The sequence below is a fragment of the Parasteatoda tepidariorum genome, chromosome 6 (assembly GCF_982258835.1).
Source record: "Parasteatoda tepidariorum strain Cologne lab strain chromosome 6, Ptep-v5.0, whole genome shotgun sequence".
NCBI classification, from domain to species: Eukaryota; Metazoa; Arthropoda; class Arachnida; order Araneae; family Theridiidae; genus Parasteatoda; species Parasteatoda tepidariorum.
In genome coordinates, this window is record NC_141760.1 from 66,499,155 (window position 1) to 66,526,989 (window position 27,835).

Consider the following 27,835-nt stretch of genomic DNA (forward strand, 5'->3'; position numbering starts at 1 on the left):
TTGCAGTACCGAACTGAAACACATGTTGTAGTTCATATTTTAAATTTTATTTTTAATATGTGAACATGACAAAAATTATTATGTGCGTACTTATTTTGACGTTAAAACATGCAAAATAAAAGACAAAAAATGCTGATTTTAAATATTCTTAATCTTAAATTAAATGTGGGATGTCACACTAGTTATTACTCCCTCCCTCCAACTTGTCACAATTTTATAAACCCCCTCCTTCCCCTTTCGAGCATGACATCATTAATGGAAGTCCCCCAATTGTGAATTTTCTTTATAGCGAAATCAATTGGTGCCAGTTGAAAATTTCACTTAGGAGGTTAGAGATCTTTGTAGTTACCTAAGTATGTGTTACGAAATTTATAATCAGTGTGATACGTTACATAAAATGTACATAATTATGACTTTTAATTAATTATTTACATAATTGTGACTTTTAATGAAAAATATGGAGTAGAGATTGACGATATATCATGAAGAGCTTGAAATGAGTCATTTCCCTTATACAGAATTATATTGTTATGTGATATTGTTGGAATGAATAATGCGAGTAGGTCCTGAAACAGGCAAGGGTGATATGGAACTTGTTTACGCAGAAATTCCACCTTTCAACAGCAATTTTTTCAAAAATAACAAAAATCGAAAAGATAAACATCTAAATAATTCTAAAAATGACAAAAATCGAAAGGATAAATGCCTAAAAAATTCCAAAAATGACAAAAATCGAAAAGATGAACATCTAATTAATTCCAAAAATGACAAAAATCGAAAAGATAAGCGTCTAAAAAATTCCAAAAATGACAAAAATCGAAAAGATAAACATCTAAATCTTTCCAAAAATGACAAAAATCGAAAAGGTAAGCGTCTAAAAAATTCTTTATAAAGAAACAACCTCTCTTTTTTTTTCTAATATTTTTTTTAATTTTATTTAACATTCTAATTAAAAAATTTGAGATAAGGAGGCTCTACTGTAATTACTGTACCATTCAAATTTATTTTTCATAATGATAATATTCTCTGATGTCAGTGTGATTTTGTTTGATAATGTTTACATCGAGCAATTATTTGCGTACATTAAAAGATTTGCAGAACACATTAAACGAAACATATAACAGCAGGTAAAATTTTGAGAAGCTGGTCGTATAATTTAATCATATGTAATATAAAACTGGAATATTCCCTTTCTATTATTTAAATTTAATCTTTCCCTTGTATAATGTTTCAATTAAATTAGGTGATTAAGTAATGCTATCCATATTTGCTTTGTAGTAAAATGATAGTTCCGGTGACCTCACCCCAATCTGTTTCCCTTTTCCTGGACACGCTATATGCACACCACCGGTCACAGATTAGTCTCTATCACTACTGAGTAAAAATAGATTCAAATTCAACCATAAATACACTTTTCAACATTTATATTACTTCAATGCACACATTCCATCACCGAAGCTAGGATAAAAAAAATACATCTTATCACCAATTTTAAATAATAATAATAATTTTAAAAAAAAGAATATATTTTTTAAAATTTATTTTTATATGTATAATTTAAAACGAGGCACAAGTGAGAATATTGTTCGATCAAATGTAATCGAATTTTAAAGATACGACATTTTTTGACCGATTTCGCTCAAATTTTGTATTTTGCCATACAAAATTACATTCTTTAAAACGATGTAAAAAATTGTGTACATTACAATTCAAAATTGTTTCAACTGTTATTAAATAAAAGTAATTAAAAAAATAAATATTTACTAAAAGTTATTTTTTGCATAAAATTATCTTTGGCTAAAGGAATTTTACAAACCTTTTCTGGGGGTCAGAAATCCAAATGCATCGAAAAATAGGTATGTTTCTTCTGAGAAAGTGCGGTTTTGAGTCTGATTTCGTAACTCAAAATATCGTCTGCACTAATTAATTATCATATTTGAGACTACCCCTCTAACCATTAAGAAAAAGTCCTAGAACGTGAAGATCCGATCATTAGATCAAAAGTTATTCACTGTAGTCCGTTTTTTTTGCCGCACTGAACAGTTAAACTTGTGAGTTAACAAATGGTAAAACTAAATTAATTTAAATGCACCCGTTTTTAATTTTTAAGGAAAATTTTATTACTACTGAGCTGTAAATTAAAATAAATCTAACTAATTTTCTTTTCTTTTTTTCAGGAAAAAGCAAGATTTTAATGTCATGAAATTTACAATTTCATAAAATATCAAGCATGTGAAGTTATTGCATACGCTGCAACATCATTATAAGAAAAATAATAATTAGAATAATGAAATATGCGTCTAAAAATATAAACGAAATGAACATCAAAGATTCATTTATTAATTTAAAAATGTAATTTATTGCTTAACACTTTGAAGTAGTGGAAAAAATCTTTTTTCGCTTTTATGACAGGGTTTACTAAACCTTCATGAAATAAATTAAAGAGAATATCATTAAATTAAATAAGGAAAACATATCATTAAAGTGTCAAATCATGCTTCATAAACAATGAAAGTGCTGTAATAATAAACCTGGCAAGAAACAAAATATAATCAAACTATGAGCGATTTTATTAAAAATGCCTCAACTTCAGGCTAATACTTTTCTCTCGTTTACTTAATGGAATCTAGATTATGGCTGTTTATTAAATTCTGTGCGTAATCATAATGCTGAAGAATAATTTACATCTTTGCTCATAAAAATAGTGGGACCAAAATTCTCATATGCAAGGTGTTTAATGTCGAACATTTGAACTGCAAACGATTTATTTAAATTGCGTACACATTGCTCATCTGAGAACTTTTAAAATTATAACTGCAGAATGTGAGCACATAGCTTTGAAAAACTATAAATATATACTGTCCATAAAGATGAGTAAAATTTTTCAGAAGGAAAAAAATTTGTAAAATTCGCACCATTTAAAAAGGGTTAATGTTCTTCACCTATGTATATTTTTTAATTAATACCTATGTATATTTTTTAATTAATACCTAAGTATATTTTTTAATTAATACCTATGTATATTTTTTAATTAATACTTATGTATATTTTTTAATTAATACCTATGTATATTTTTTAATTAATACATATGTATATTTTTTAATTAATACCTATGTATATTTTTCAATTAATAACAGAAATTCTTCAAAATAAAAAATTAGAAAATGATTGAGAAGCTGTTACTTAAATCATTTACATTAAATATTTTATTTCCAATGAGCTGCACAATCGGTCTTGCCGATGAGCAGACCTAGTGCGTTCTCCAGAAATGGTATCCACTCTTTCAGGACCACCACAATGGGTGAGATATCGTTGGTCATGTTAATTTGGACGTCTAGTTTCTGCCACACTAGATGGCAGCACCGAGACTCTATTTGGATGCTAAAGTGCACTAGGAATTTAATTTTGCCGGAAATGCCAAGAGTCAATAAGGCACTCCAGGGATCTTTTACATGCCGCATAATCATACGACATGGCCGCTGAGGATTTTCTGCATCCCGAAAATCCGGTGTTTGGGCCGGGGATCGAATCCGCAGACTTGGGCTCAGAAGGCCGACGACAAACCTACTGCTCCTCCCAGCCACATTAAATATATGCTTTCTTAAAAAATTATTTTACCAGGTACTTTTTAATTGAATATTATGCTCATACTTTTTATCTTATTGCAAAACCGTAAATCTGCTGCAAGTAAATAATAAATCAAACTTAAAAATGAATACTAATTCAAGAATTAATGATATGTAGTATTTATGAAAATGTTTGTACTTTTAAATAGTTTTCATTGTAGGAAAAAATTTTCAAGAATAAAATTAGGTTGAGGATTTTCTTTTAAACTATCATAATACAATAAAACTTAATGACATAAATGTTTTTTATTATTATTTTTTTTAAATAAAAACACTTAAAATTAGAAACGATCATTCTCTTACCAAAAATTACAACAGGTTTTAAAATTAATTTTTGCCCTATTTGTTTACTTATTATTTATTTAAGCACATATATTTTGCACCATTTTTTTTTACTTATTTCTTTTTTTCTAAAAAGCGTTTTTACTCTCACTACTTTTAGAATGAATTTGTAATTAATTTTGTGCCTTATTTTTTTCCATAAATTTTGAAGACTAATGTAGAAAATTCCTGAAAATACAGTAAAAAATAAGCGTTTAAAAATGTATAATATAATCGCAAAAGTATCATTAAAAATATCCTTTTACAGTCCTATAAAAAAATATCAAAGCAATTTAACAAATTTATCTTTTTAAAGAAAATGTTTCTATTATATTTTTCATGAAAGAAAAAAAAAAGTATTTGGTAGTATGGGAAAATATCAGAATTGAGTTATATAAAAAGAAATCACCTTTTAGGTCTTTCCACTGAAAAACAGGACCGTATATGAGTGTTTCTTTCCTTATAAACATAAAAAAAAGTTTTTTTTTTTTTTTCCAATTCTCTTCACTACTTGAAACAAAGTTTAAGTGGAAAAGTAATAAAACTTTCCGGGTCTCTCGAGCTTTAAAAAAGATTGTTTTCGCTAACAGCTTATTCCTGGCTATCTTATTACAGAATGCGGATGCGGGCAAAAGTTTCCTAGAAAAATTTTCCATTACATAATACACCCTTTTCAGATTTACGTGTCGTTGCAATCCCATAAAAGGATTTATTTCCACTGCAGAAACAGTTAATAATAACGTAATTATGTATATTAATAAAAAAGGAAATATACCGTTACATTTTAATGATATCATCTACGGCTCGTAATTTTTTTTTCTTCTCTCTCGATCGCAATTTAAGCTGCTTATTAAAAACATGCAATCTATAAAAAATCTTATTTTGGCGAATACTATAGCAACCTTTTATCTGTAAAAAAAAAAAGATAAGTTTTTACAGTTCAAAATTATTAATTATTCTTTTACAACAAAATCTTATACATAGTTTCGACACCATTTATTTGTTTATTTTTTCTTTTGAAAATTGAATCGCATTCTTCGATATATTGAATACAATGTACATTTAGCACATTGAAAGAGTATTGCATTATTAATGAGATTTCTTTGTGCTGCTTTTTACAGGATATGAATATTCATAGATTTATATCGTTTTAAAGAAGATAGTACATTGTCTTTTTTTTTCCTACTATGAATAGAGAGGTTTATGTTATGTAATATAAGTTATATGATGTTATGTTATGGGATCGATGCCATTCAAAATACGGAAGAGAAAAAAGTTTTTAAAAAAAAACGATTAAGCTATAATATATTATAACAAACAAACAAAAATTTCTTTTTTAAAAATTATTTTGCTTTTGTGAAAAAATATTTAATTTTTTACTTATTAGGGTGTAAAATTTACAATGTAGAATGAATTTTCAGCTCTTAATACTACTCTTTGTTTGGGTTATTATTTACAACATGTGACTGGGTGGCACAGTTGGTTTGTCGTCAGCCTTCTGAGCCCAAGTCTGCGGGTTCGATCCCCGGCCCAAACACCCGATTTTCGGGATGCAGAAAATCCTCAGAAGCCTTGTCGTATGATTATGCGGCATGTAAAAAGATCCCTGGAGTGCCTTATTGGCTCTTGGCATTTCAGGCAAAATTAAATTCCTAGTGCACTTAAGCAACCAAATAGAGTGTCGGTGCTACCATCTAGTGCGGCAGAAACTGGACGTCCAAATTTACATGACCAACGATATCTCACCCATTGTGGTGGTCCTGAAAGAGTGGATACCACCTCTGGAGAACGCACTAGGTCTGCTCATCGGCAAGGCCGATTGTGCAGCTCATTGGAAATAAAAAAAATTGACTAAAAATATATACAACATATTTGTTTGTGAAAATAAATGTAAAGATATTATTTAAAATCGATGTAAAAGTTTCAATATACACTTGATAAAAATTTCTAAAAATATTATAATAATTAAATAAAAAAAAAACTTTGCATCTACAAAACTTTAAATAAGATCAGTGAGGAATTCGTTTGAAATACAATCCTGCATTTTGTAGAATATAAATAAAGATTTCTTCCAGAAAAAAGATAAAAGTTTCCATTTTTCTTAGTAAATAAATACCCCAAAAATGAAAAATGTTCTTTTTATTTTTTCATTCACAATCTCATCTTTTATTATAGTATTATATTCTACCCAAAATGATTTTTCAAAATATAAGAGCAATATAAAATTCTCTTTGTGATTTTGTGTCAATAAAACTTTTATTAAAAATATTTTGTATCAATGAATTTTTGCGGAACTATCAATAATAATCGTTTGAAATTTTAACAAAAATATACTTTAGAATAAAGCTGAAACTGACCAAAGTAATAAAGCAATAATAAAAAAATCTCTTTTTACCTTCTTCTTTCATTACTCCGCCTTTAACTCATACTCGGATATTTTATCTAAAATGAAATGAGAAAGATAGGGTCTAAAACCAAAAAACCCATTTTTTTATTTATTATTTTCAATTTTTGTTATTTATCTTCTTTTTTTTGCAGCTAATATATATTCATTTCATCACTTTGTAGTTTCTTCCCAATTCCTTAACATTTTATAGCCCCACAAGTGTAAAAAAATATATATGTATTTATATAAATATATAAATGAAGGAGTAGCTGACAAGGACAATGAACTTTCCAAGTATCATCCCCAAAAAAAATTTCCTAATAAATAATACTAAATAACTTCCTTCCCCCCACATGCACACGATGCCAAAAAAGAAAGAAAAGATTCTACCAGCATGTTACATTTTATCCTTTTCGTAAAATAGCGTCATAACCTTAAATCGATGAAGTGTATTTTTTATGACATAGCATTTGACCGTGTTCCGCACTTATACTTGGAATGGTTTTTTCCAACCAGATCTCCTCCCCCCATCCTCAAGTCTTGTTTATAAGCTATAGTTTTTAGCTTTAGGCGGTGGGTTTCCTTTTAAAAGCGAAGAGAGGGAAATACATTCCTATTTTATGATAAGGTACTAAAAAAAATAGGTACGGGGGGACTAGATTTTTATTAAACCAGTTTGAATCCAAAGGGAGCTATGTTTATAAATCAAAATTCGAAAAATCAAATAAGTTTCAGTCTATACTTAGCAAGAAAAGAAAATGCTTAAGACAGCCAGAGGAATTTAGAAGCATGGTTCAATTATCTTCGAAGGTGATGCACTCTAATAAAATGTGGGAAGCGCTTTTGAAGTTTATTTTTGCGCACTGTAAAAAATCGGTTTCATTCCAAATTTTAATTGAAATTGAAAATAAAATATCTATAATCACAAAGAGAAATAAAAACCCTTTGAATGGTTCAAATTGTTTGATATAGTTTTAATTGAGGAAGGGTGATGCAGAAAATATAAACCCTTAATTAGGTTTTAAGAGTATAAGGTAACTTATGATTTTACTTCCTTAGAAAAGTATCTCTAATAGGTACAGAATTAAGAAAGTGATAAAATTTTATGAATCGAGGTGACTAAAGTAGTGGATGTGCTCTTCACATCAAAGGGGATACTATTGACAAGAGAAAAATATGTTAATACGTAAATCTTTTCATTGAAAAATTGATTAAACATCGTGTTAATAAAGAAAAATATTAAAATTATATCCATAAAATTAATTAATTTCTTATATGTCAATGATTAAAAATTATAAATTAATTAATTATTAGTAAAAATTTATAAATTAATTAATTATTAATTAACTTACAAGTTTAGGGGAACTCATTGCTTCCATCCAGTGAAGGTCCTTAACTTAATTTTTTCACTTCTTTAATTTTTTCTTTCTTTCGAAAAGCAAACGTGTTTAAATATGTAAATACATACTTATATAATACATATTTATATATACTCATTATTATATAATATAGATAAAAAATTAGAATTAAACGGTAAAGAAATAAATTGAAAATATTGTTTCAGAAACAATATTTTGTTGTTGTTAATATAAAAGCACTCATCGTGATGTGGTAAATATTTTTTTTTGAAATTTTAAAATTTAAATATGCATTTTGAAATTTAGATATTGATCTTTCCTCACTTCTTATTTAAATTGCTTTAAATTATTTGCAACGTTTAAATTTTAAAAGTTACTTCGGCCCTTTTTTTTTTTTTTTTGTTCAAAAAAAGTTTTTATATGTAGGATTTATTTTTTATTTTTTGTTTACTTTTACCCAAGGATCTATGTTCTAGTCAGTTAATATATTTTTCCCCTTCAATTTTATTTGATAACTTTAAAGTTATAATTCATAAATATTGTTAGTAATCGTTTTGACTGACTTAGGTTGTCATTCAGGATTTTTTCACTTAATATAAGTAAATACTTGACCTAAAGTTATCTGGAAATTGTTTCTAAATTGTCATCATTACAGCACAGATGTTAATCACTTAGCGATTTTCTAATTTTGTCTTAATATCATTTTAAATGGTTTTCATTTATTTGATACCGTAATTAACGAAAAACAATTACTCGGATCGTTGCTATCTGAAACTGGAAAGGTATTTTTCAATCTGGCTGCTTCTAAAGTTTTGAAATTTCCTGAAATAAATGAAAATCCAATTTCCTCTTTCGAATAGTTACTGCGGTTGAAATGACGGGTAATAAGTATTCAAACATAAAAAAAAGACTTTTGGGTTAAAATATATATTTAATAAGAATTTCTATACATCCAAGAGAAAATGAAGTTTAAAATCACAGTCGAATAACAATAACTAAATATTTATAGGTATTTTGGTTATAATAATGTTATAGACAGATGCCAGGAGCTCAAAATTTCACTTATTTTCTTTGAGATAATCTGCCATTATTGGTTTAAAACTTCTTTAAATTAAGCCTATATTCGGCACATTATTCTAAAACAAACCACATTAAAAACTATGTAATTAAAATCTATCGATTCTTCCTTGGCTAAAATTTTCTCTCCCTTATACGGCATTACTTTAATATTATTCCACATTATGGTTTTAAATTCTGTCGTACATGTATTGAATTATGCTGTACTGTGGTTTCATTCAATATAGTATTAAATTGTATGCTATAGAATTGTTCTATAGTTTTATAGTATTAGTATGTAATGCTTAATATTATTTTATAGTACCATGGTATTATTGTATATAGTACGTTTCAAACATTTAAGTAAACAGTGAAATTCGCTAATACTATACAATTGAAAAATGTGTGATGTAATAACAGGAAACTTCTTAAATTATAACCGAATTGAAATATTAAGAAATATTCGTGGACTAAAATTTATTTTATTATTTAATATTGTGATTTTCTTTAAAAAAATTTGCTTAAAATGAGGGTATAATAAGTTTAAGAATTTCCTAGTCATATGTATTTATAAGTTTTATGAATTTCTTAGTAAATTTGGGGTTGGTTGAAATGCAAGAAAATGATTAATAGCAGATAATTTCTAATCAAAAGTTCTGACGCTTATAATGCCGAAAGCTGCAGAATTGACAGAAAACGAAGTTTTTAAAATTTATATGTTAAAATCCAGGGGGGAAAAATAAGCGTTTCTTAAAACTTCAAGAATTTTAAATAGCCCCAAAACAAAAAAGTGACTACTAATTGAACTTACGCCTGTTTCATTATATAAAGCTAAAATATAATACATTCTTAAACTTTTAATCATGCGAATAACGGAATTTGTTCCTTTTTTATCTTGAAATCATAAGCATACGAATAACTTTAGTGCCACTGCTGTTTTAATAAATGCTACAAGATTTATATTGATGTATTCAATGATGTCGAAAAACCTAACGTTAATTTGTAAGATTCGGCAAGAGCTTTCAACTTCCATTTTCTTTTTTGATAGAAAATTCTTGAAAGTAAAACGGCTTACATTTTATACAAATGGTTATCGAAAACAAATTTAATAAACGAGCAGGAACTTTCTCGGAAACATTTTTACAATCTTCGGGGAGAAAATTTGTTTTGATTATGACTTCAAGCGAAGAACAACAAAATCTTGCAAACGATTTTCTCTCCCCTAAAAATAAAGAAAGCAAATCGTTAGCTTAATTTGTTCCATCGTATTCAACAACTTTATGCATTCAGCTATACAAATTCACCCATAAACAACCCACGCAGCATCATTGTAAAAAAGCTCTTTTCGATATTATTTCATCTAGTTCTTGGAACAGTAATAAAAATTGGCACATTTAAACTCGACGTTCCTTCCACTCTCTTGCCTGAAGGGTTCATATCTTTCCAAAATCTAAAATTGTGGGGGCGGCCTTCCTCCATTTCATTCATCCACCTTCCACTAGAGAAAAAAACATTGCCATTGCTGAACACACATAGCACCAAACGATTTTTATATCTACTGTCATTTCGGGTTTGATTTAACGTTAACCGTGCCGGACGTGTCAGTGAAATAGCAGTTTCAGAGTTTGAAGAATGATACAGTGTGACAGCAGTACAAATAAGAGATAAATCGTGGACACTTTACCCTAGAGAATAAGATGTCAAATCTTTAGATTTTTTTTCTTACATTTTTTAGACATGACTTAAAAAGGTATAGGGCCGAAAAATTTTGAATATGGAAAAAGAATGAAATAAATGACACTTTAATGCTAAAGCGAGAGAAATAACTTTTTGGACATTTTCTGAGTAGCAAAGTATTGACTCGCAAATCTTCATTCCAGAATGTAATACATCAAAACTAAATCTCAGTCACATAGACCTGTCATGCAAAGAACGTAGGCGTGAGATTATTATTTTATTTATTTATTTGAATTGAAGTTGAATAGAAACTAAATTCAGCTTAAGAATTTACATTCAATATACCTAAGGCGACCTCTACCCTTGCCATCTTGAATTTTATTTTAAATTTTTAATTTTTGCTTTCTTGATATATTTTTGTACTTAATGAGCTCTTGAGGTTGGCAGATAAACCTTTGAATTTGACTTTTTAGTTGGCAGTAAAAAGTAACCTTTAAGAAAATGCGTAAAAAAGGGGTAGATTAATCATATTGATTACAAGAAATAGCGCTTGACAATTTTTAGAACTTCTATGTAACAATTAAAAGAAGCGATTTGTTGTTTTGAGTCACTAAATTAAAATGACACATTCGTCAGTTTTCTTAGATTCTTTTAAAATTTAATTTAGTACATTTAAAGTGAGAAAAATCTATTTGTATGATTTTAAAAAATTCTTATAACGTAAATTGCACAAAACAAAGATATTTATCAAAAATCTAAAAACCAACAAATGTACATTATTTAACTGCACTGTATAAAAACGGTAAAAAGTACAGGCAACATGAGTGCAGTATCCGCAAAAACCATTTCAAACTCCATTTTTACCATAAAGTTTTATACCGTAATTTTAAAAGCAATATATGTTAAATTACAGTGATTCAGTGATTTTAAGGAAAATATTACCGTAAAAATTACGGTATGTTAGATTTTTGTAATATTTTATGATAAAAATGGTTCTACGGTAAAAGTGAACAGTGCCGGTATTTTTTACCACAATTTGATCTGGAATATTTTACAGTGTACCTTTAAAATACAGCTGATTGCAGAACTACGTTGGTAAAATTTTACCAGAAAAATTTAAAGAGGAATCTAAGATACAGCACGATTTTTACCTCAAATTCTAATAGGGTAACGGGTGTGTATTTTGCATGTACCGAAAGGTACGGCCAACTGGGGTAATAACCCACCGTCAGTTTATTTTTGAAGAATAGATAGGGAGGATTTAAAGCATGTTTAGAATTTTCTCTTCCCGTCTCCACTCATTCAACAGTTGATTTGAATTGCAAGGATCCTCTTAAGTAATAGCAATAAATTACAAATCAGAGAGGTATTAGCAAAAATAAATTTATGTTATGATTAGGAAAGAGAAAAAACTAAATCAGTTAGTTACATTGATCTGTTACGGGTAAAACGAAGATATGAATTTGGTATTTTATTTTTTTACTTCGAATAAGAGAATGAATTTAAAATTTTTGATATTAGGATATATATGAAGATATATAAGACAATACGATAAATAAATTACTTAGAAATGGCACTAACAAAGCAAGTAAGTAAATTAGAGATAAAATAGAATCAAGCAATCTCGTTTCTATTCGATTCCTACAATTAATTCATATATATATATACATTATATATATTTATATATCTTGTTCAAATCGTATTAGTATATATCTTGTTCAATAGTTAATAAAATACTTTTTATTCATCCACTCAAATTCAAACACATTTTTTTAAGCTTGTAGTGGATGACACTTGTTGTTAATATAGTTTTTTCAAATATTAATTAATTAATTAAATTTAGTTTTTTATAGGAGTAACTAAAATAAAATTTTTCTTTGTCGGCCTAAGTAGGACTTGACTTTAATTTTTTATTTTATTTTTTATACTACTTGTTATAATGCTTTTATTATTAAATAAAGCACAGACGAGAGGATTTCACATTGTTATACGGCTTTAATCCATAAGGTTTTATTTTAAAAAATTTATACGCATAGTTGAGTCATTTAGCAACTTCACTTTTTCAGTAAAATTAAAAATAAATCAATATTTTTTCAGCGAGACAATATAACCAGCAGTATACAAAAGAGGTAAAAAAAAAAAAAAAAGGAAAATAAAATCACGCAAAAAGAATCTAATTAAAACTAGAGCTTGTTTGGACAAAGACTGCAATTAAACAAGGTTTCAATTAAATTCAAAAACAAGAAGCAAGCTGAAATTAAATTATACCTGTATACATTCGACACTTCCTGTAAAGATTTGATAATGTTTATTTATTACTTCATTGCTGGGCTATTGACTCAATATTGCCTTTTGAAAATTTCTTTACATAATGACTGAAAAGAATATGTTAATTATTAGAGAAACTAATAATTAAATATTACGAGTACAATCTAAGTTTATCAATGAAGTAAGGAACAAATCTTACTCACGTTTGATTTATTCTTCATTAAGAGGCATTTCGTTTCCTGTTTTTAAAGAAAATATTATACATGTTCTTTTGAATTTAAATGAAAGTTAATTGGAGAAAAAAATGTTACGAGAATAAGAACTAAAAGATCATTGCAGCTCCACTGCATAACTCTTAACCATAGAATTTTATTTCAATTAGGAGAGGAGAGAATTCGATTTTTGGAGCATCTTAATAATTCTATATAGAGGAAAAAAGTTTTTGAGAAGAAAATTTATGAAAACGATTGAAAAGAATACAAAATATGATTTATAGTTAATACATAAACCATTAACCTAATTGATTTAATCCTTATTTAGGACTAATTTTAAAGGAGAAAAAAAGTTGTTGGAGTGAAAAATAGCAAGAAAATTAATTTTGAGATCTTTATTCCTCAGAATAAAGTGTAGACGATTCGTCTCTTATTTATATTGCTGTCACAAAGTATCATAAACTAAGGGCATTATTTAAAGAATTATTTACAAGTTATTTAAAAATAAGCAGTATACTTTCATCATTTTATTGAGTTTTATTCGAATAAGTGAAGGGTACAATTTTTTTTAGTATTTATATATTCACAAAGGTCGCAAACTGACCGCAAGACGACTAATTATATCAAATCGCTTTTTAAAAAAATGCTGGCGAACTACCACCCGATTGCCACTCTTTTTGTCAAAAATGCATCCTAAATGCATTTTATTATTATTTTCACTAATATAGTTAATTCTTTTATAATATTCTAAAAATTACTTTCTTTCACTCATGTTTCAAAGATTTATTTTTATTTTATTCATTATTTTACTTTTTATTGTTATTATTATTATTATTTTTTTCTCATTTTAAAAATGAATCTTGTAGTGTTTAGCATATAACGAGAAAAGCTTCAAAAGAAACTGTAGTGTTTAACATATATCGAGAAATACTTCAAAGAAGGAACTAATAAGAAAGAATTAATAAGAAAGAACTAATAAGAGTTTTCAATTGCCCACAAATTTAAAAAAAGTGACCACTGTCAAAAATGCTACAACTGACCAATGGTCAGAAGCAAAATGTCCAAGTTTTGCTCCATACATTGTGAATTGTAAATTGGAGAAAAATAAAAAATCTGTAAAATAATCTTGAAAATAAAATTAGAAAATATCGATAAATAAATACGATCAAAATCAACAACATTTAGAGATCCTTGCTTGTTTTCTATTAAATTCAATTCAAGCAATGAATATCACGCCCACATTAGCGTTGAATATTATTTACGAGTGCCAAGTAAAAATTTAAACAAATAAATAAATAAAAGAAAAAGTTTTGTAAGAAAAAAAAAACTTTTACTAAAGCAAAAATTGTAAGCAATAAAAAAAACCTGACTTTACGCTCTCGATTAAGCTTAAAAAATTATCAGCTGCTGCCATATTTCGTAAAGTAATAATGCGAAATAAAATGATGGCTATTACACGAAAACAACATCATGATCATATTCCATAGGTGGAAGATAACGATAAGAAACAAAATCCTTTTACAGCTAAACTCTTTTGCATCATTTATGAGAGAATTGAAAGTCCTTCAGTCAAACAAGATTAAGTTACCAATCATTTTCCTTCGAATATTATACAAATCGCTACTCATTCGTTTAATTGGAATTGCTCGTAGATGCGGAACTCGTACATGTCATTGCAATTCGAGCAGGATAAAGAGTTTTAGCCATTTTCTAAACTGAAATCGTTTTCGGGAACAAAACGCCACCATATCTCCCAAAGAGAAGTCATTTTTAATACAACAAAATATTGCCATATCCCCTTACATAATTTGAACGATGCGCAGACGATAAGAGAAGAGAATGGGTGCCATTTCGCCATAAATTCCTGGGGATGGCCATAAAGATATTTCTCCAAGTGGACAGTTAGCCCGAATAAAATACTTTTTGGCATTCATAGCGATCTCTGAGTTGGTGTAGTGAAATGGTGCGATTCACATGTAGATACGTCTATGTTAATGACATTGAATTTAAATCAAGTTCCACAGCTTTTAGTGAAATAAATATTTAAACTAGGGTCATTACTTCAAATTTTACGACAGGCACATCGCGATTTATAGGATATCTGAGATTCACAGTTTAGCTAATGGGGGACTTACTACAAATAGGTAGTCGCTGTTAAATTTATTCACGTATTTTTAGTAACATGTTTTTTTCCTTCTGGATTATTCTAGAATAGAAGAGAAACTGTTGTTAACCTATGTATTTTAGTAAATGTTTAGTAAATTACCACAATTTTAAAAAAAAGACGAGGAAATATTTAAAACTACCAACTAACAAAAGAGTTTTATTTATTTATTTTGCAAAATATAGTCGTTAACTCGAATAACGTCTAACGTTAACTCTATACTTATGCCTTTAAAAAAATCGAATTATTTACAATTAAAATCGTCTTTAAACAGGAAAAAAAAAATACTAATTTGTAGGAAAAAAAGTATTATTTTATAGAGAAAAAAAAACGTAACAGTTATTCAAAAAAATTAAGTAAAAATCCCTAAAAAAATTTATTTGTTATCCTATAAGCTTGTACTTGAAATTGCCAACTAAACATGTCTTCATATTATTGGTGCCTTAAATTTAGGACAAAAACCCTGGAACATAGTGCAATCTTTCTCACATTCTTATAAAGCTAAGACTTTCCTTTTATGCTTTTTTTTTTTTCAATTTTAAGAATATTGCATGAGGTCTTTAATAATACTTTTAAAAAAATATAGGTTACAAAAAATCTTAAACTGTCTCTACGCTGTTTAAAATCATTACACTAATAAAATAAATTTAAGATTCATAACTTGATTATCCGAATTTAATTCTATTAACAACTATTAGAACAATAATATCTATTCCACTACTAAAATAGTAACAAAAGAAATTTACTTCAAAACACATTTACTTACAAATGCAGTAGAGAATGATTTTATAGTTTTGCCAGCCAGGATATGTTTAAGGAATAAAAAAAAGCACTGAGTTGGTGCTACAAAACAATTCTTTTGAAAATGTTTCAAAATTTAAGTTCTGCAAAAGAGCTACGTTTAGAATTACCAAAAAAATGCTTAGTTATCACGTTTTTGGGGTCGAATTATGGTGAACATGTCCTGAATTTTTAGAAAAAAAGAATAGAATGTTCCGCTGCAGGGTGGAAACATAAGTGCTATTTGCTATGTCTCCAAAGACATTGAAAATGGTTGCATCTTTTCTTTTTAGAGAATAACTTAAAAATCCTCTACGCCATCAAAAAGGAATTTTTTTTTTCTATAATGGGGGAAAACAGAAATATCGAATAATACCCCCTCTTTCAAATGCTAGATCGACCCCTCGTGAATTGCAAACCATTTACACAGAGAAAGTTCCAAACGATCAATATAGACGGAAAACGATATAAAAAATAAGTTATATGCGAAGCATTGCTAATAGCAGATTTTTGAATTAAGAACTCAAAAGAAATAAAGCGCTGCATTTCTTTCAAATTTATGCTCAACTTAAAATGATTTAAACTCATCAACACAATAACTTTTAAAATTTGGAAGTAAATAGTTACAAAGAAAATGACAATGAGTTAGATTCATAGATGGTACTTAAGTTATTGCAACACAGATTCAAGTACTAAAAAGAACGGATGATGATTTGAATGTAATAAAGAAAACCTGAAGATAGAATAACATCTACAGTTAAAACGAGTCAATCTTATAAATAAATCAATAAAAAATGATATACACATCTACATTAAGAGAAAGAAAAAACACGAGATTATATAGAAACGTGTTTCATAAGATGATTACGTAATTGAATTTCATGATCACCAATATTAATTAGCATACATTAGTCTTGTCACTTCATGAGCATGATTTTTTTTTTTTTTTTTTTTTACTAAATCAAAAAAAAAAAAAAAAAAAAAAAATAATACATGTCTCATTTATTGCAATGTCGGAAAGTATGATAGTTAAAACACGTTTTTCTATACCTTCAAAATAAAACTCCTTAATTTTCTTAATTTACATGAAGAATTCCAAATGAGTCTCTCTCTTTTTTTTTTCTCCAAAGATTTCAAAACTGATACCTCTCTAAGGAAATAAAACAGCTTTTTTTTTTAACGATGATGAAATTTTTTTTTTCATAGAGTAAGACTTTAAATTAGAATCAAATTTTGCAATTATAATTTTTTTTTTAAAAAAAGATAGGAAAATTTAATTGCAAAGTAAAAAATTAAATTTAAAAAAAGTAATGAGAAAACTTTCAAAATCTATTTTCTTACTTCAGCTGTAATAACATATATCCGGAACTTCCATTTGAATAATTTAACGACAATTTAAAACGATAATTCTAAAATATAATAATCCTTCTTTTCTTTTAACGATAATTCTAAAAAAAAATTTTTTTTTTAAATAATAATTCAATAATTTAATAATTAATAATAATAATAATTTAATAATAATTTAAAAAATAATAATAAAATTTTATATTTTAAAACATCGTAAGAAATTTTTTTGAGAAATTAGTTATGTTAACTACAAATAAGTTTTTGTCTCTTCGAATAGAGCAACAAATTTTTTATGTATTTTGAAAGCTAATACGACACTGAATAATTATTTTTTATTATTTATTCTGAATGAAAAATTGCGACGAAGAAAAAAAAAAAAAAAACAAGTAGTGCTTCAATATAATACTAGTAAATACGTACTTAATAGTAGCTTTAGCTTCCCGTTTAATACTCTTATAAAATTAGCCTTTAATGGCGTAAGTTTCTTTGTCAGCGGCATTCTACAAAAGCAATCAAAATAACAATAATGACTTAACAACCGCGATAAATTTATGAATGATTTCCTTGAACTCAAGAGAATTCCGAAAGGAAAACAGATGATGATGATGGCCAGTCGGCCTTACTTAAACATTTATAAAGTTGTTCATAAAAACAAAGGAAGTTATTTGTCTAATTCTAACAAAGATATAACTGAACTTGCCCATTACTAAATTAAATAAAGAAACCAGATTTTTGAGGAACCAATGTTTATTTTGTAGCAAGAAATTTTTTAAATACTAATTGTATTTTAGAATAACTTGTCCTGAAAAATGCATACTACTCATTACCTGTGAATTTAAATATAGTGAGTTTCAAAATCATAGTCCTAATATATATTTTTAGAACAAAAATGAAGTAAAAAATAAAGTAATATTTTCAGCGTGGGGAAAAGTAATTATAAAGTATTAATATCGTGGGGAAAAGTAATTATAAAGTATTAATATCATGGGGAAAAGTAATTAAAGTATTAATATCATGGGGAAAGTAATTATAAAGTATTTATATCGTGGGGAAAAGTATAGTGTATTAATATTTCAACGTGGGGAAAAAAAGTTAACGAGATGTTAAGTATATTTACAGTTAACATTACAATCTTAAAGTTTCATCCGGCAATTAAAAAGGTTTTGATGTTTCTATAATCCTGTTCTAGCAAGAGATAATGCAGATAAAGAGAAAACCGATTGTCTAAGGAAATGAGATAAGAACTTTCCTGTTTCTTCCGGGACTCAAACAGTATGTAATTCTTTGTCTCGCCTTCCTCAGTAGCAATTCATCAGATTCCGATAGATTTTTTTTTCTCCTTCACTAAAATAATAATTTGTAACTCCTAATGTGTATACTTTTTTTTACCTAATTCTTGTCAAGGATTCGAAAAATGTATACTAGCGAATGTGTATATGTATGTAAGGTTATATTAATAATCTAACCAAATTTCGCCCACAATAACTCCTAAATGAAATAAAATAACTAAGTTACAGACGTAAAAGAAAAATACTTTTATTTTTCTGAAAGAAACCAACAATAATGCATGAAACTAAATAATTTCTCACAGAGAAACTAAGTAAATAAATAAAAAAACAGGGAAAATACGGAAAAATATTAGGAATCTGCAGATTAAAGAGAAAAAAAAGCTTTATTGGTTGTTGTTGCATGCAACATAACAGAAACTTTTGTGTTACGTTGTATGCGTTATAACAGCAGCATAACTTTTTTTATATGTTATTGCGTGCTAAAATTGATCAGATAACTCTGTTTCACCTTGTACAATATCTATGTATTGAGCTATAGAATACCAGGTAGAGAAGTTTACAAAAAATTATGTCACGAAATGTTTTATTAAGTAAATAGCAGTCTGAAATGACAATTCACTGTAAAGTTTCACTTAAGATCAGCACAAATGAATAACTAAAGAAATGCAATGATAAGTCACATTTTCTTTATTGTTTGACTATTTAGAAGAACGTTTTTGAAGAGAGTTTTAGGCGAAAAACACAAGGATTTTCATGTAGGTTGTAATTTTTTTTTTCCTGTATATTTTGCAATTATCAAGTGAATATTTCTAAATGCAAAACTTTCAAAATATCCACTTGAAAACAATTCGGAGGAATAATTTAATACGAAAACCTCCTGTGAGAAAAAGTGTGGTTAACCAATATATTTCCTTGTTTTTATATAATCGATACTTTACTTAATGAGTGCAATTCCCTAAATAGAGGAAAATTTACTCATACACAGCTATCTATTCTAGATAAAATATAAACAAAAATGGACAAAAGAGTAATTTTTTTCCTTTTTTTCTTCTCTTTTTTGTTTTTTAAAAAGAATGAGCTTTTTTAAAACATTTTGTCTGAAAATTTCCGAAAATTCCTTTTCGAAAGGAATTGTTTTTTTCTTTAAGTGAAGAATAATTTACTCACACTTAGGGAAAGTTGCGGTACAAAATGTAACTGCTTAAAACCTCTATACTAAACAAAATAAAATAAAATAAATGCTTGGCAAAATAAATTGATTTCTTTTCTTTCTTCTTTGAATGCGCGTTTTTAAAATATTTTTTAAGTTGTGAAAATTCCTTTACCTTTCAAAAGTAACTTTAAAATTTGATAGCTATATTGCTATATACATAGACTTGATTTTTTATGTACATATAAAACTGTTTCGATAGCATATTATGAAAATAATATCACAGAAAGAATTTATTCACTAAATGTATTTCGAAAAAAGTATTTCCCCAATGTAACATTTAAAGAGAAAAACAACAGTGCCATTGTAATGGTCCCCATAAAATACTTCCTAAACAGCTATGTCTTGGCGGCCATTAAACATGCCATTAAATCATCCCTCTAAATTCAAATGGGGGGGAAAGCTTACTCTAAACACACAAATTTAAAAAAAATAAAATAAATAAACAGGAGTGCAATGACATTAACCCCTGACTTACAAGGGCAACAGACTCAGGACGACTATCAAAAAATTCAAGTCATAGAAAAAAATAAAATAAGCATTAAAAGAAGAAAAGAAAGAATAAAAAACGAAAACATCTAGACATTTGAAGAACTACAATAATAGGCAGTCCTTGCCTGCTAATTAGTAAGTCAGCCGTAGAATTCCCACTCTGTAGCCTGAGGTTAGAAAATACTGATACATAAAAAAAAAATTTATATTTTTGTTCTAGGAGAGAGAAAAACCGAGGAACTATTTTATTAATCAAGTATTTCTAAAGGAGGTGGTTGTGAAAAAAAGGAAGAAGAGGAGCCTGAATTAATAAGGTTTAATTTGGTATCTGAATAAGAGAAGATGAAAGAAATGGGCGGATTGATTTTTGGTAGAAGTATTCGTATCGTTCGTATAAAATCATTTGATATTATTTATTATTAAACTAGACAACGTCAAGTATTGCTGTTGTATAAACAGATTAACTCCTTTAGAATTGCATGTTAATTATCGTTTGTTGTTGGATATAAGACAATATAAAATTATTGTTTTTAAAATTTAAATTCTTCTGTGTGGATTCGTGATTGAATTATACTGAAGTAAAAACTGTGATTGAAATCAGGCAAATATAATAATTTTTTTTTATCCATTCTTTCCGCGATCCTTTTAGAATAGGCAAAATTTCATTTATTTTTTTCAATATTTATTTATTAAAATGCGTTAAGAGTAAGAGAGAAGTTTTAAATTAGCTAAAAACAGATATAGAATAAAATATTTTTATGTACTGTTGAAATGAAAAAAATTTTATAAAGTATAAAAGCTAGTGAAAATTAGTAATTAATTAAAAATTACTAACTAATTAAAGTATCTCAGAGATACTTATCGAATTTTCTTTTAATTACCTTGTATCTGAAAAGGTTAAACGTCATTTTTCATTCAAAACAATCTCAAAAAAGTCCATGTATGACATTTTTATTGGCAGCCACCTTGTATTTTACAAATTTTGTATCAAAATTCGAAATATATTGTTAAGTGAGGTAAATCATTAATGTTAATTAGTTTATGGAAATTAAATAAATATTATTATAAGTATTTTATAATTTACATTTTAAACAAAAACTTTGAGTGTAGAGGAATAATAATTTAAAAGTTCTTAATTTCTTTACCGAGTCACGAGACTGAATTTCTTATATCGTAAATAGATATTAATTTGAAATACTATAAAAATTATAATTGAAAAAAAGGGGATAAAAACTAATTCTTTTACTTTTTTTCAACAAACCTGTCGTATTCAGAATTACAATTTTGTCTTAAATTAAAATTAAAATAAGTTAGGACTAAAGTGAAAATTAAAATTAATAAAATTAAAATTTATATTAGAAAATTGCTGTAAGAACCTTTCACTGAGGGTTAGAACCTATTTTAATTGTTGTAGAACCCTGTTGTAGACCTAACACGAATAAAATAATCAATTGCTTTTCCCGGTTCAAAGGCAAATTGCAAAAACCGATTTAAACAAACCAGTTTTTAGAATTTACCTTTTTTCTTAAATTTACCTCTAATTTACAATTTAACCTTACAAACTCGACAATTAAAACATTTTAAATACATAGCAGTTGTTAAATCATAGTTAAATATATTTATTAAAATTAAGGAGCTATAGTAATATCGAGGTGTATGTATTTTATAAATGCATTGCATCAGAGGCTGTCGAACAGAGGGAGGGTGATGAAAGACTTTTATTACTCCATGCTTTCGTTCTTATTCTAAAAACAGGGGTGCCGGTGACGATAGCCGTTCCAAAAATAGGTAAATAAATAAATAATCTTTAAAGGCTGAAAAACACACTTTTTAATGAACTTCCTGGTTTCTGTCTTTACTTTTTTATCAAACAGAAACGATACCGTACAAAGATTTAGACATACATTTAAAATAAAATAAAATAAATTAAACAAATAATTATGATAAAATATACGATTTCCGTTCGTAATATCGAAAAGTTCAAATAGTTTTCAAACGTAAAACAAAAAGAAACTGGTGATACATGAAGACGTTTATCATGAACTTATTAATAAATAAAAATCTCCTTTTTCACAATTAATTCAATGCATATTAAATATTTTCTAAATATTAGTTCTGTGCATTTATTTATGTCAGAAATCCTTCTAATCATGAAAATGCACGAGTTAGTGCAGATAATGCAAATAAACGATCATTAACATATTGTTCAGCCATCGCATTTAATATAAAAACTAAGAACTTTTTTTTTAAATGAGAAAGAGAGAATTGACTTTTAATTAAAATTACTTTGAAAATTAACACGATGTACACAAAGAAATATTCGATGCACAAAAAATGAAGAGAGCAGAAGCAATTTGTGATGAGCGCAATTAACGCAAAGGAGAATTTTTTCTTTTTTCCAATCATAAGCATTTAATTTTTATACACTACATACATATTGAAAATAATATTTTGTTAATTGCGCATAATACTTTGCTATCATATTTTGTAACAATGCTTTGCGATTACTCTAGATTAATACTCTCTATTTCATTTAGTTTAAGCACACTTAAAATAAATTATACGTTAATTTTTACGAATTTTTAATAGAAAATATAGGTGCACATTTTTTTATCATATAACGTTAAAAGACAATTAGGAATTTTAAAAAAATTATATAAATATTTCTTAAGAGGTCTCTAACCTTGCTATCTTGGATTTTAGGTTAAATTTTTAATTTGTGATCTCTTGATATTTTTTTGTACTTAACAAACTTTTGATATGGTATAATTACACAGTAAAATATCTTTCCAAAAAAGGACTCGCTTCATTGAATTATGAAAAAAAGACGAATGATAATTTTTAGAACTTCTATGAATTTTTCCTCAAAGTTTTAAAGCAATAAAATGATGCGATTTGCGGTTTTTAGTAAGTAATTTAAATCTACACGTTTCTAACAGTTTTTAGAATTGTTTTAAATTTAATTTTACTACAGTTTAAACAGACGAGAGCCGATTCGGATGAGGCAGAAAAATTCTTTTAACATTAATTACATAAAAACAAAAATACTTATCAAAAATATAAAAACAGGCAACTTTATACTATTTAACGACATATCAAAAACTATTGATAGCAAAATTGTATTGACATAATTTTCTCAAAAAAAATTAATAGAGAATCTAGAATACCGTACGCTTTGTATCTCAAATTGTGATTGAGTGCATCGAAAGATACTGCCAAATAGAATAAATTTCCATCATCACTTTATTCGTCAAAATTAAATAAAGAGGATTAAAAGCATATTTAGAATTTACCCTCCCCGTCTCCATCCCTTCGACAGTTGAGTTCGGTAGGGTTAAGGCCTCTAAATAACAAAAATCGAATATTTTTAGTTAAATTTTTTTGCCGAAATGTGTACGTACACATAGTGCAAAATACATTATAAGTATAGTAATAATGTAAACCTTGAAGTTTAAAAAAACTGTTTAGTTGCTAGAAATTAATAACAGCTTTAAAAGTGCAATTATAAATAACAAGATACAAGTCTGAATGACAATATTATCTAACTTTCTGCTTCCCGAAATTATACAATTTAGGCAACTAGCTTGATGGTTCCAAAATAGCTGCATACCAAATTCAAGTGCATTATGCATGCTTTCATAAATAACTCAAATATAACGAGTGGACAAGTCTGCTTAAGTTAATTAAAGCAATGCTTATAATTAAAGCAACTCTCCGTTGGTGAACTAAACTTTGTTGGGAGTCACGAAATGTATGACGCCAATTATAAACTTGGCGATTTTTTTTCTTCCTCCATTTCCTTTTCAAGTTATTAAAGAACTGTATGAGATGAAGAGGGAGTAAATTGCGCTATTCGACCCCGCATTTAAAATTTCCCTTCATTTTCATGTGAAAAGAGAAAATTACGAAATATTTTAGAAAGAAGAGAGGTTAATAACTCCTCAACCCCTTGCATACTTCTGGGAGAATCTTGCCATTTCGTAATTGAATTAAGGAGATGCTCGATTTCCCCCAAAAGAATTTGAAGTTTAGTAAGCCAGGGAAATAATCTCTTTTACATCATCGTCACACACGTAATCATCATTGTTGAAAATATTTTATGTTAATATTTTTTCCACATGAAAAAATTGAATATTGGAAACCAGTTTCATCTATAAAAAATAAATTAAATAAGAATAAAATATTAACGTTTTGTGGGAAAAGATAAGTCAAGTGTGTGAGTAAATTTAATTTAAAAAAAAAAAGAAAAGAAAAAAAAAAAAAAAGTATAGCAGAACTTTGATTGTAGAGGTAATCTCACTGTTTAATGATACTGTGACATAGTATTTAAATTTGATTTTTTAATAACCATTTAATAAATGGCATAAAGATATTAAATGATAATACTAATTGGTATAAAGATATTTTATTTCAAAATTAAAATAAATTTCTCTTCTGACAGAAAAAAAAAAGACCATAGAGGAAAAAAGATGATGAATGTAGGGGTGAAAAAAGATTCTAGGGGGTTGAATTTTCACAACATATAATTAAAAAATTCGTGTTGACCTTGGGAAGCAACTTGGATAATCGAGGTTCAACTGTATAAGCAAAGTAGTAACGTGAATGGAGATTTTTTACAAAATATTCTAATTCTTAAAGTTATATGGAATAGAATTATTAAATCCCCCCCATAAAGCTATTTTTTTTAAATCAAAGAAAATAAATCGTTTTAGCTACAAGAATTTTGCAATATGTAAATAAATTTAAAAAAAATCAATAACACTAATTCTTTTAAGTTAATCATTCTTTAAAAAAAATTACATCATAGTTTTTTTGTGTGGTAGTTATAAACTTGTATAAACATTTTCGGGTTTATTTATTTTTTGTTAAGAGTTACACAAATTCTAATTGTAGTTAATAATTGTAATGATAATTCTAAGTGTTTTAATAATTGTAGTACCTATTAGACACATTAGAGATCGCTGAAAATGAGATCCTGACAATGTCTAGGGCTGCAAGACAAAAGGTCGGAGGTTCGTTTCTCGAAGTCACGGATGAATAAAAAATTTCCTACGAATGTATTATACATCTTGTAATTATAAGGAAATACTCATAATTTTGTTATACACTACTCATTTTACTACTCTGTTTTTATGAAGTTGTACAAACGAATTTAGTGTTTAAAAACAAACAAAATTTAAAAATATTGATATTGAATTAAATTTAGAATTAAAATATTTATTAGTTTTAGTTTTATAAATATCCAGTTTAATATAATTAAATACCGATTTATCTATCACAATTTTAAAACAAATTACTTAAATGATTATTTTTAAATTATGATCATTAAATCAGTAATTAAATTAAAATAATAATTGGTAAGTAAAAAAAAGTACTTGTAAGCCAAATATTCTTATCCCCATACAAAGAATTATTCTTACTATACTGACGAAAAACAAATTTGTTAATCTTCCGCAAAAATCTTTTGAAATGTATTATTTTACGAAACGGCGGAAATTTAAAATAGAAAACGCACTAAAAAGTTACACGATATAAATATAATTTCGATCAAAATATCATTTTACTATATTGTCTTTTAATAAACTGCAAAATAACTTGTTAATTGTTACGCAAAATGTGCCTGAAAATGCATTATTCCACAAAACATCAAAAATTTAAAATTGATTTCTATCACAAAAATGACTATATATAAATTTGTTTGCTCAAAATATCGATTTAGAATATAATTTTTTTTAAAAAATAAAGTATGTTTAAAAACATTGTGAGTAATAATAATTTTGCAAGCAAATTTTATAAATTGTACAAAATTTCCAAGTGAAAATCGCATTTTTTCTAGTGCAAAACATAAATTTATCAATCAATGCGAAGTTAATAATTTATTCTGTAAATCAAATAACAATAATTATTAAAGGAAAAATAGTTTATAAAAGTTAATAATATGTTAAAAAATAACAATTCCTACCTGAATATCTTGTATAAACTCCGTTTCATCTAGAAGAACTATCTTGCAGTGATATGAATGAGTTTTTTTCCCGAAACACCAAAACATATTTAATATTTTCTGGAAAGTTTGAAAGACAAAAACAATTTTTTAAAACTCTAAAATTTTGAAATAAAATACTTAAAAACAAAATGCAATCATCTTGTATGTTTCAATTTGAAATAATCCACATTTATTCTTCACAACAGTGGAACGGAATCTTTTAATTCCGAAGTGATCAGCAAAGAATAAAATGTAAACATAAATCCTCTTTCAAATGCGGCGCTCTTTAATTTCCACGGAGCATGCTGCCGCTTACTTGCACACCTTGTCAAATTCAACGCGAAATGTTTTCGTTTCAGCACCTTGCCGTCTGCCAACCTCTCGTTTACACACACCTTCCCACCATTGCCTTAGTTCATTTCACTTTTACCGGTGTGGATTGGTCATTCTTTGTCTGCCATTCCAAAAATTTCTTTGTGCTGCCATCTATCATAAAAAGTAGATACTTCTATGATCATTATATTTGATTGAATTGGAAATCATTGGTTACTCCGATCTCAAATAAATATGTAAAGGATTAAATTCAAAAATTTTTATTGTTATTTCAATTCTAGGATAGTTTAATTTATGATTTTTAGTAAACAAAACTTGAAATGAATTAGAGAAAAAATTAAAAGGAGGTTCTCAGGGGTGAACCTAAAATATAAACGATTAAAAGATGCAGCGGCATTTTCAAATTTTTCTTCAGAACAAGTTATTGGACTTAAAGCAAACTTCTCTAATTAATAGTCTTCATGCAAAAATGTTTCTTCACTGTAAAAAGTACATTCTAGTTAGGAAATATTTTACGACTTTTTATAAAAATAAGATAAACAAATTACAGGTATTTAAGATATTAAAAAAAGTTCTAAGTATAATACTCCATGGACTTTAAGAATTATAAATATAATATAATAATCAGGGGCCCCCAGCAGGGGGGAGGTGGGCGCACGATGCGCCCACTTAAAGCTTGGGGGGGGGAATTTTTACACTAAATAAAACGAATAGTTTGGGGGGAAAATTTAGAATTTGCCCAAGAATGCGCCCAAGAGCTTGAAGGGGATGGGGGCTACTGATGATAATATATATGTAATATAATATTATATGTATATAATATATATATATTATGTATACATAATATACATAATATAATAATATAATATAATATAATAATATAATATAATATAATAATATAATATAATAATAATAAGTATAATATAATAATAAAAGACTTTTTTAAAAAAAGAACCAGTTATGATTTTTAAAATCTGTAATTAAATTTGTTTCGAATCAATAATTTATTATTTGTTTAATATTTCTGCTATTTTTATGAAATTATCTTCAATTAAAATAATTGTCAAGAAAGAAAAATCAAACCAATGTTTTCTTCCTACTTACAATATAATAAATAAATGGATTATGGAAAGGACGTGCGTCTATAAAAAATTGCATTAAAATTTCGCATTGAATAAAAATAACTAAATGCAACAATAAGGAGTATGTTTCTCTGATAATCATTCTTAGCATTTATTTTCGTCCGTTTTGTGTTTTTATTCTAACGGACACAATATTTCAGCTCATTCATTTTCCGTTATGCATACACAATAAAATCAAATTGAGAATTAGA

The 27,835-nt window shown here is 27.1% G+C and overlaps 1 protein-coding gene across 3 annotated transcripts in view; it reads right to left on the reverse strand.

The window, feature by feature from the left end:
* The window catches only part of LOC107448451 (band 4.1-like protein 4A), a 158,717-nt gene extending 132,119 nt beyond the window's left edge, over positions 1 to 26,598 (reverse strand). For 2 of the 3 annotated variants that reach the window (XM_087165986.1, XM_087165987.1), the window contains exon 1: positions 26,149 to 26,598. In XM_087165986.1, coding sequence (XP_087022112.1) covers positions 26,149 to 26,235 — 87 coding nt within the window. In that variant the 5' untranslated portion in view covers positions 26,236 to 26,598. The remainder of the gene's footprint in view (positions 1 to 26,148) is intronic. The other variant, XM_087165988.1, reaches the window with a different exon arrangement.
* Between the last annotated feature and the right edge of the window lie 1,237 nt (positions 26,599 to 27,835).